The sequence below is a fragment of the Drosophila subpulchrella genome, chromosome 3L (assembly GCF_014743375.2).
Source record: "Drosophila subpulchrella strain 33 F10 #4 breed RU33 chromosome 3L, RU_Dsub_v1.1 Primary Assembly, whole genome shotgun sequence".
In the NCBI taxonomy this organism is placed as follows: Eukaryota; Metazoa; Arthropoda; class Insecta; order Diptera; family Drosophilidae; genus Drosophila; species Drosophila subpulchrella.
Genome location: NC_050612.1, coordinates 4851387 through 4860397, shown reverse-complemented (window position 1 = coordinate 4860397; position 9011 = coordinate 4851387). Strand labels below are relative to the sequence as shown.

Here is a 9011-nt window from a genome sequence, read left to right as displayed (position 1 = left end):
TGGTGTTGCTGTGCAGGGAAATACCGAAAACACCAACGAGTATAAAATAAAAAAAATACTAAGAACAGAAAATATTCCCACGGAAATTACGAGCTATTCGAAAAGCGCTGTTTTATCTCAGTACAACAATTGTAAATTATTTAATTTAGGCACAACATAAATTGTCTAAATTATAAAGTCATTATGCAAGTTCATAATTTTAATTATGTTTATCCTGTCTTTTTTGCCCACTTGTGTTTTGGTCATACTGCTTCTCATCCGGCAAAGTTTTTAAGTAAGTTAAAGTAAGGTATGAAAAACTAAATTAAAATAATCAAGGACTGCATAACAGCGAATTGTACTATCTAAATAACGTATAGGTTGTTTTTCTAAATATAAAAGAAATATCATGGTCGTCTGGGGGTAATCAAAAAAGTGCTTGTTCCCTAGCAAAAGGTACATTCAATCATTTGGCTACACAACAATGGGCATATATAAGATTTACTAATTCTAATTTTTACTACATCATTATGCGTCAAACAGCTGTACATGTAATACCTGATATATTACTACGTTGATATACGTCAAACAACTATACATGTAATACCTGATAGCTGATAAGGCTAATCAAGCACCACAATATTTGTACCGAATACTACTCAGTAACATAATTTTTTATATTTTTTGCTTACACATTGTATACGATTCTAAAAACCTTTGCATATGGTTTCTCAAAACTGTATGGTTTGGAATAAATTGACAAGTTGATTCTTCGTTGTTTCATGTTATTAATATAATAAAAACCCAAGATTTAATTTCGTTATGAACATCTAATAATAATAAATCTTCCATCAATATGTATATATAACATTACATCTGAACTCCTTCAAAGCAGAGTATATAAGCTGCGACTTGCTAGCTTAATTTGCCGTATGCTAATAAGTAGTGTATACAAAACATAAATCATAGAAGATCAATATATATTTAATGACAACAATTATTAGGGATAAGATAATTGGATATATCTATACCAATGACACTTTTCTTCTTTCTTTACAATTATAGTTTTAGTCTTAAAATGGAGGAGCTGTGCAACAATTCCGGACATTCGGCTACTTCCAGTAGCGGAAGTAACTCGTCAATATCCGCTAAAACCGCATTGAGTGAATGCTCTGCCGCATGGATAAATTACTTAAGCGCTTTGAATAATTTATGTACTGCCGGCTCGAAATTGGCGCACTCTATAGCTGTTTTGGAACAGTGGTCTCTGAGCGAAAAACCGTTGTTCAATAACTATACAACATCTTATTTAACAAATTCATGGAACGACTTGGCAAGGTAAGAACACTTAGCCCATCCAGAATCTGTACTAACATTAAATGGCATGTCTCACCATAGAGCAACAACGGTGGCCACAGGAACAGTCAAGACCCACATGTTGGCTTTACTTCAGGATTTCGTTACCATATCGTCCATGGATCAGTCCTCCAATACCGAGTTGGATCAAAAAAGGTTCCGAGAACACAACGAACTAATAGTATTAGAGAATGCGCAGGCTGTAATAAATATTCAGCACCAGTTCTGTGCAGCCAGCTACGATGCATTTTCATCTTTGACTTGTTGCTTTGTTTGCCAATCTCCAGTGGGATTTCCACATGAACAAGACTGCAGTGTTATAAAACAACGGTACATAGCGATCAAATGTGTATCTTAACTTAACTTATTTCCATTTCGTTGTCCTTCAAGCAATCAATACGACCAACGATCTCAAACTCCATCGCCCAATTTATGTGGGCCAAGTACAAAAATGGACTCATCCAGAGGAAACTCACTCACCGACCAACGCCCAATTACCAGTGGAATTTCAGAATCAGGTAGTTATTGTTTCCCAACGTTTCTAACGCATTATAAAATTAAATGTTATTTTATTTGAAGCTGATCAGCCACGAGGCCCCTCACCTCAAATGAATTTTTGCGATGCCAATCCAATGCAAGCTATTTTCGAGCACACACGCGGTCCCTTGCCAAACCCCGGACAATTGCTGTCCATGAAAATTCCATTTCACCGAAACGTCAAATCGTCTTTAAGTTTTCCACTATTCCCGCTGAACGGTCAGCGTCGTTGGTCTGAAGCTGCGGCTGGGGAGGTAATTGATGGGATCTCCACGGATCCCGAAAGCCAGATGAGGAGATGGTCAATGCCCTGGGAAGCATCGAAGACTGACAGGAACACTGTGACTTGGAACCAAACCAGGATAATGCCAATGAATACATTAAAAACCTCTTCCTACAAAATGTCTAGTTCAGAACGATATACTTCGCATAATTCAGGAAGGTTTCATAACATTCGAATTTGATTTTTAAGTTAAAGAATAATTTTCACTGCAGATGGGAATTGGCCCTTGGCTTCAACCAGTCAAGATGGTCTGTTAGAAGCTATTCAATTGCTGTCCATCAGACCGACAACAGTCGCACAAATAAGTCCCCAGCCCTCGATTCTATCAACTTCTCCGGATGGAGCACCACTTGACTAAATATCAACTAGTTTAAAAATAAAAGAAATAACAATCCACAAATTATACATTATAATAATCTCAATTAGACGAAAATATATGCATATTTGATAACTTGATAAGTTTCATTACAATCTGGTTTGTCATCGCGATGTGGGAATCAAAACACACCTCGAAAGGTTCTTGTAAACCGTATAAAAAAGTACGTAAATCTACTAGTAAAATGATTTATTCGTGCTTTGTAAGTTTGTTATGTATAATGCCATTCATTATTAGTAGGTAGATCTTACACGCTTAAGGTAAAGTAAATCTTTTTTTTGAAATTATAATACTAATGAGATATTTTCTATTTCTTATGTCTAGAACACTTATATTTAAAATAAAAGATACTTTATTTTTATGTCCATAATACGATCCAAAGTTTACGGATATTGCGCACATAATTGTACATACATACATATGTACGTTTGGAGCATACATACATACTTACAAAAGAATTATTCATATTATTACTACTTTAAATTTATCCCGGTTTAAAAGATTAATTTTGTATTGTACAGTTTTTGTTTAATTTTTGTGTTTAAATCTATTAATATGTTATTGTTTGATTATGTGTCTAAAGATACTTCTATTAATAACATGGAGTTTTAGTAATTTTTAAGATACATAGATGGATTTCATAAAACGTAGGACAAAGATATATTTTACTCAAATCTGGCTATTAAAAAAAATAAAAAAATTTAACGAAATTAATTTGAATTTGTAAAAATACTATGTAAATTAAAAATTTGTGATACAACTTAGTTCTTGGTCTTACTTAATATTAAATGTTTAAGTCCACTATAATCAAAACATTAAATCGTGTATGCTCTTTAAAAAGATGCATGTGCTTTGTACATGAATTTATGAACAAAATTTAATTCAATTTTGGTTAACATTAATAATGCCATGGCTTTAAATGATTTAAGTAACTGAGGAAGCTTTTCTTCCAGACCGATGATCCCTAATACTTAATTATTTAGATTTCTATATATTTATTTTATAAGTGATTTTTATTCCCATTGGTATACCTATAATGAAAACGTATCTACAATCGTTGAACGATATTGCAATATGTATTTATGTATTTTATGATTACAGGAGGGTATATACTGTATTCTTTTAACTTTTCATATGAAAATGCTAAGCCTTTTTTCAGCTGTGAATTTGAATGCTGATCTATCATAGTTTTCCTTTGTATATTTCTACTACCCAGAATGAGAGAAAGAATACCAGTTCGGATACAACTTCCCTGCACAAAAAATTATAAAATTGTTTTTCACCTTAGCGTGAACTGGTTCATGTGCCACGAGAAATGGTGTCTCAGATTGGACATGAATTTGAAAGAATACCTATGGTGCAAGTGTATAGAATTTGATTACCATATTTTCTAACTTCTAAATATTCGTTAAAGAAGATTTTTAATTTTATCAACAGTTACTACGCTTATACGATTGGGGATACAAGTATATTATAATACCTTATCGCGATATGTTAAAAAATTTCTCACCACTCTGGGGAATAACAATTTTGTAACTAATTATTAAATACAAAACAGGTTTTTTGAGGGATGCTATTTCGACACTTTGCCTATTAAATTACAGATACAAACAATATGAGGGCTATGGGAATATGCATCGTATAAACGTGGTAAATGTTTTTGTCTGCTTTTCAACATTTTCTCTGTCAATCAGATGTATTGAGAATACTTGTGCTTATGTACATATATCTTTTGTGCAAATATACGAATTTCGTTTCCTTAATTTAAGTTCGATTTAATTCGCCGATCATTTTCAGATAAGTGTTTACTAATTCAATGACTACTTTCGGACCTATTTATGGTATGGCGTTTATTATTCGTTATCAATATCAGCTAGTTTAGCTTAAGCTGATTTTATAGATCGGTATTGAGAGTAATAATGATATAATCCGGTACTCAGTTCATGGATCGGGCTAACGGGAGACTGAGTCTATTATTTTTTGCTCAGATTCATTACCCGAAGTTTAAAATACTCCTAGGCTAACATAAAATTGTATTAGCATAAAAAAACAATACCAAACGCACCAGGGGAAAGCAATTTCTTTCATATCAAATTATTTTTTTATAATTTATGGCAGCAACATTAAATTTAGTGAAATTATGTCTCTTTGTCAAATATTCAAGTGAACGTTTTTGTTTTTATATTAATATTACTCCAGAAGTAATGAGAAAAAATAATATTTAAATATTTTTTCTTCATCTTAAACCATTGCGGAAGTACGATCATTAATATTCTATTGAGAAGTATTCTATTGAGATTTCAATACTTTTAATACGATTTCTTAATGTACATACTTGTAAATTTAATTATTTGCTAAAGTTTTAGTAAGGCACCATTTAAATTATATTTGCAAATAAACCCTACTCATTATTTCTTAAACACTAATGATGGGATAGAGTACTAACATAATCAAAGATATAATTATTCCAAGGACAGTTGGAGATATTCTAATATTGCTTGAGATGCCCATTTTATATTCCATATCAATATCGAGAAGAACATCATGATTTCGCGTATAAAACTGATGTATATCGCTGATCTAAAGAAAAATGTAAGGACATTTTTAAAAATGTATCTTATGTTGTTCACCAAACCCTTCCTTACCTCGTTCCATCCATATTTATTTTTAGCCTGAACGATCGCTTCATAAACAGCATTGTGTTCCAAGTTTTTGACGAGGTACGACATTAAAAAGTGGGATCCATCGGTTCTTATTGGCGTTGGCTTAATGTGATACTCATGCCATTTACCAGGATGCTGGTAGGTTTCATTCATCTAAAATGTTTTTTAAAATTGATTACTATAAATCGGAAACTTGTCACATTCAAATTTAACGTTACCAATAGGCGGCGATACAAAAGCTTAATCTCATCCAGAGGAGGAATAGATTCGATTGTCCACGTTAAGTTGTAGTGATCAAGAAATCCACTTAAACCTGGGGAAATAAAATCAGCAGGCCCAGGTCGGCCTGAAACTTCAATATACTTCTTAGTTCTTCCCAAAGCATTATCAGCCACACAGCTATAGTTGCCGAAATCGGTTGGCTGAAAGTTCCGGATAATTAGACTGTATCTATCATCACGCGGATACATGGAACGTCGATCGGTTGCGTCAAGAAGAAATGAGTTTTGGTACCACAGCATCTTTAAGATTGAGAAATAAGTTTTAACTAATTCTTACCAAAGTACCAAATGCCATTATTTATACTTACTTCTGAGTTCACATCTCCATGGACAATGCAAACCAGCTCAACATCGTATCCTTCGGATGCATGAACCCAGGATTTCTCCACGGTTATTTCTGGGGGAGCTGAAACCATTTTTGAAAGGGTTAATTCAAATGGATCTTTATTTTAAAACTAAACTCTTCTTACACAGAATGGTGAGCTGTATGTCCATTGATACGCGATCTTTTACCCCGTTGTCGGCAGAACACTGATATGTTCCTGCGTGATGTCTGTCCACATTTTCTAGTATTAGTGTTGAGCTATCCGACAAATGAGTGGGCCCCGAAAACACATCTTTCTTAAACCAAAATATTGTGGGTACCGGATTACCAGACGCCTTGCACTCCAAGGTGACAGTGCTTCCCTTCCGGGCAGTTACTTGTCCATTATGTGGCAGGGCCCTCAGTGTGGGCGGTACTATAAAAAATATTTAGTATATAACCAAATTGAGGAGCTACACTAAAAAATGAATTACCCAAAATTTCTACTGTATGAACTTGGTCACGATTTTCTTGATCACCGAGCTGGCATATATAATCGCCAGCGTCTTGAGTCTTCACTCCATTAATTTGCAAGTTGTAGTCCCCCACTATCTTAAAGCGCTGATCCCTTGTTATTTTCAAATGACCGGCTGTGAGCACGGATGAACCCTTTCGCCACAAAAGCACAAATGAGCCGAGGTTTTGTACTTTGCAGGGCAACTCGATAGTCTCCCCGACGATGACCTTGTACAAGTGACCCCTGGACAAGAATTTTGGCGCCGTAGTGGGAGGGTCATTCTCTGGCAATATAAAAGAGCCATCTGAAAAAGGTAAGAAATGTTAGAGTTACTTCTTAAAATTAATCGATTTAAAGGGTATTTAATTTTGTATGTTTTGCGAATTTGTATCGATAAAAAAGTAGCTTTTTTGTAAATCAAAGACTTTCATTTAAAGTAAATTTGTCAAGGGGTAAGACCCTTTTTTTATAGATATGTCAAACATTTTTTACACAAAATGTGTATACTTTCTAATCACTGAGCTCATGGTTGTACTTGAATAATATGCAAAACTGATTTTTAAGTTTCTTATTACAAATGTTACGGAGGGGAATGAAAAAAAATAAGCTTATGTAGTATAAAAACAAATTACAACTACGCAGGCTAAAATCGCGTATTTAATACTTCACTTTTCAAGGCTGGGTCACAATGACTCTTATTCTTATTTTAACCATATATTGATTGCTATACTTACCGATAAAAGAAAATGAAATCGAAAATAGGTAAAGAACGATCGGCCAGTATCTCCTTGTATAGTTATTCTGAAATATACAAATTTAAGAAATGTAGTCACTAAATACAATAAAAAATATACAAATAAATTCCTTGAGGTTCATTAAGTCATAAAATTGTATGTATATTATAAATTACCCATTACTATAAATTTCATTTCATTATTTTTTTTTACACTTCGAATAAATTTAGCTTTTATACTTCGACTAGATCACACGGGCAAAGCTCTCTTTTACTTTAACCTGCTTTTGAGTAAATAAATGACGGAATTTGATTATCACTGTTTACAAGTTTTCTTATAATAAAAAAAAGCTATATAACATAAAATGTTATTTAGGACTCTGCCGTGTCCACAATACATTTGATCTGGAAAGGCCATCACAAGATCGTATACGTCCCAATCCATTTTTCCAGTTTTTGTATTTCTCGATGGTCACGAACTACGCTACACCACGATGTCCACTGGGCAAACATACAAATAAAGTATTTCAAATTCCCTAAAAAAATTATTTTTCATATTAATGCACTATTGTAACAATTTAATTTACAAATTTGTTGTGGGCAAATTAATTTTAAAGTATATGTTAACCAAGAAAAGGGAACACTTTATACGCTCTCTTCATCGTTGTACAACCATTTTCCCGATTTCAGTGTGTACATTTTTTAACATTACAGGATTACTGAAATCAAATTTTAATTTTGTTAGTTGAATTTTGTATTATGTAAGGAAAATAATAGGAAACAATAAAAGGTTTGTCACTCTCTATAACTTTTTATAAATGTTCACGACCATAAGCTTTTGAGGAAATCGAGTTAATCGGTTTCACCGAAACAGCTTCTCAATATTTATCTGCTTGTAGTCTACTCTATATATTTGCAATTGAAAAGATTTCTATGCATGTGTATACTACCGCATTGCCTGGGAATTTCATTCGCATAAGATAAAACTAGCAGAAACTAATCAATATATGTAACTGTATTTAAGAATTAAAAGAGCTTAAATTCATTAAATACTTCAACTCCAAACTAGGATAGACTGTATTACAGTCTTTTCAAATTAATCACGAGTACATAAGTATATGTCTGTATATATAGTCATATACGTATATACACCCACATACATAATATATGTATCTGAACACTGGCATAAACTCGTCAGATTCAATAGTTGATAGTCGTTTTAGTGGATTTATAACCATTCCACACTTTTTCTTAGCAGGGAAAACTTTAATTTCACTCTTCATTTATTTTATCACTTCTAATTTTGCAGGCACCCATTTTCATCCTTACCATTTTAATATGTATGTATGGGATGTACTATTTCGGTTTTCTCTTTATAAAATTAACCAGTTTTTGGTTTTCGAGTGGCTTATTAACAAGACCCGATTTACTTGCACTCAACGCTTATTGTTTATCAGATAAATATCATTTTTCGTGTTTTTTATAAAATTGTCTCGAATTTAAGAAGAGGCGAGTATAATTGTATTTATCCTTTAAAGTTCCATTAAGTGAGCGCATGCTCAGTAATGGTGTATCATTTCCACGACCAATTTCTGGGGGTGGTACCAACTATCGATTGACAAGCATATATATTATCTAGATTTTAAAAGAAATTTGAATTTTTTGTTCTTAATAAAATAAATATATTAGGCCCGACACATTTATGAAGATTCATTATTAAGGTGCAAACATAAGATGCATTTAAAATTTTATATTATGGATCACAAAGATAAATCATTTCATTGCCTACCTATGAGCGTGTATTAAAGATTTAAACGTTCTTTGAAATTGAAGACATTTGCAATGTTATCTTGCAGTTATTATTACATTTAAATGAAATGGTGTACTTTGAACACAAGATACATTTAGTTATTTAATTGCTAAAGTGGAAGCTCTGAAGAGCTTTTTAATGATTAAGGCAATATGCACCAATTCAGGCATTA

The 9011-nt window shown here is 32.8% G+C and overlaps 2 protein-coding genes across 2 annotated transcripts; one reads left to right on the top strand and one right to left on the bottom strand.

Annotated features, from left to right (window-relative positions):
* Positions 1 to 163: 163 nt before the first annotated feature.
* On the top strand, positions 164 to 2611 carry LOC119553271. The gene is made up of 6 exons (XM_037863563.1): positions 164 to 274; positions 1045 to 1317; positions 1378 to 1665; positions 1726 to 1853; positions 1915 to 2310; positions 2368 to 2611. Exons 2-6 carry the CDS (start codon positions 1058 to 1060, stop codon positions 2511 to 2513), a joined length of 1218 nt encoding a protein of 405 aa, XP_037719491.1. The 5' UTR covers positions 164 to 274; positions 1045 to 1057; the 3' UTR covers positions 2514 to 2611.
* A 94-nt stretch (positions 2612 to 2705) lies between these two features.
* LOC119554939 (MAM domain-containing glycosylphosphatidylinositol anchor protein 2) lies at positions 2706 to 8569 on the bottom strand. Its single transcript, XM_037866048.1, has 8 exons — positions 8359 to 8569; positions 7031 to 7097; positions 6274 to 6600; positions 5946 to 6215; positions 5784 to 5881; positions 5413 to 5715; positions 5177 to 5347; positions 2706 to 5111 (listed from the first exon to the last, which is right to left on the bottom strand). The coding sequence occupies exons 1-8, from the start codon at positions 8359 to 8361 to the stop codon at positions 4947 to 4949; spliced, it is 1404 nt and encodes a 467-aa protein (XP_037721976.1). The 5' UTR covers positions 8362 to 8569; the 3' UTR covers positions 2706 to 4946.
* Between the last annotated feature and the right edge of the window lie 442 nt (positions 8570 to 9011).

Excerpts from the sequence above, each read along its gene's own strand:
- LOC119554939 (XM_037866048.1), bottom strand. Across the intron at positions 6,216-6,273 it reads TCATACAGTAGAAATTTTGG|TACCGCCCACACTGAGGGCC; the intron begins GTAATTCATTTT and ends TATTTTTTATAG. Across the intron at positions 5,348-5,412 it reads TTTTGTATCGCCGCCTATTG|ATGAATGAAACCTACCAGCA; the intron begins GTAACGTTAAAT and ends AAAACATTTTAG.
- LOC119553271 (XM_037863563.1), top strand. The coding sequence starts at position 1,058 with ATGGAGGAGCTGTGCAACAATTCCGGACATTCGGCTACTTCCAGTAGC. Across the intron at positions 1,666-1,725 it reads TGCAGTGTTATAAAACAACG|CAATCAATACGACCAACGAT; the intron begins GTACATAGCGAT and ends TTGTCCTTCAAG. Across the intron at positions 2,311-2,367 it reads ATATACTTCGCATAATTCAG|ATGGGAATTGGCCCTTGGCT; the intron begins GAAGGTTTCATA and ends TTTTCACTGCAG.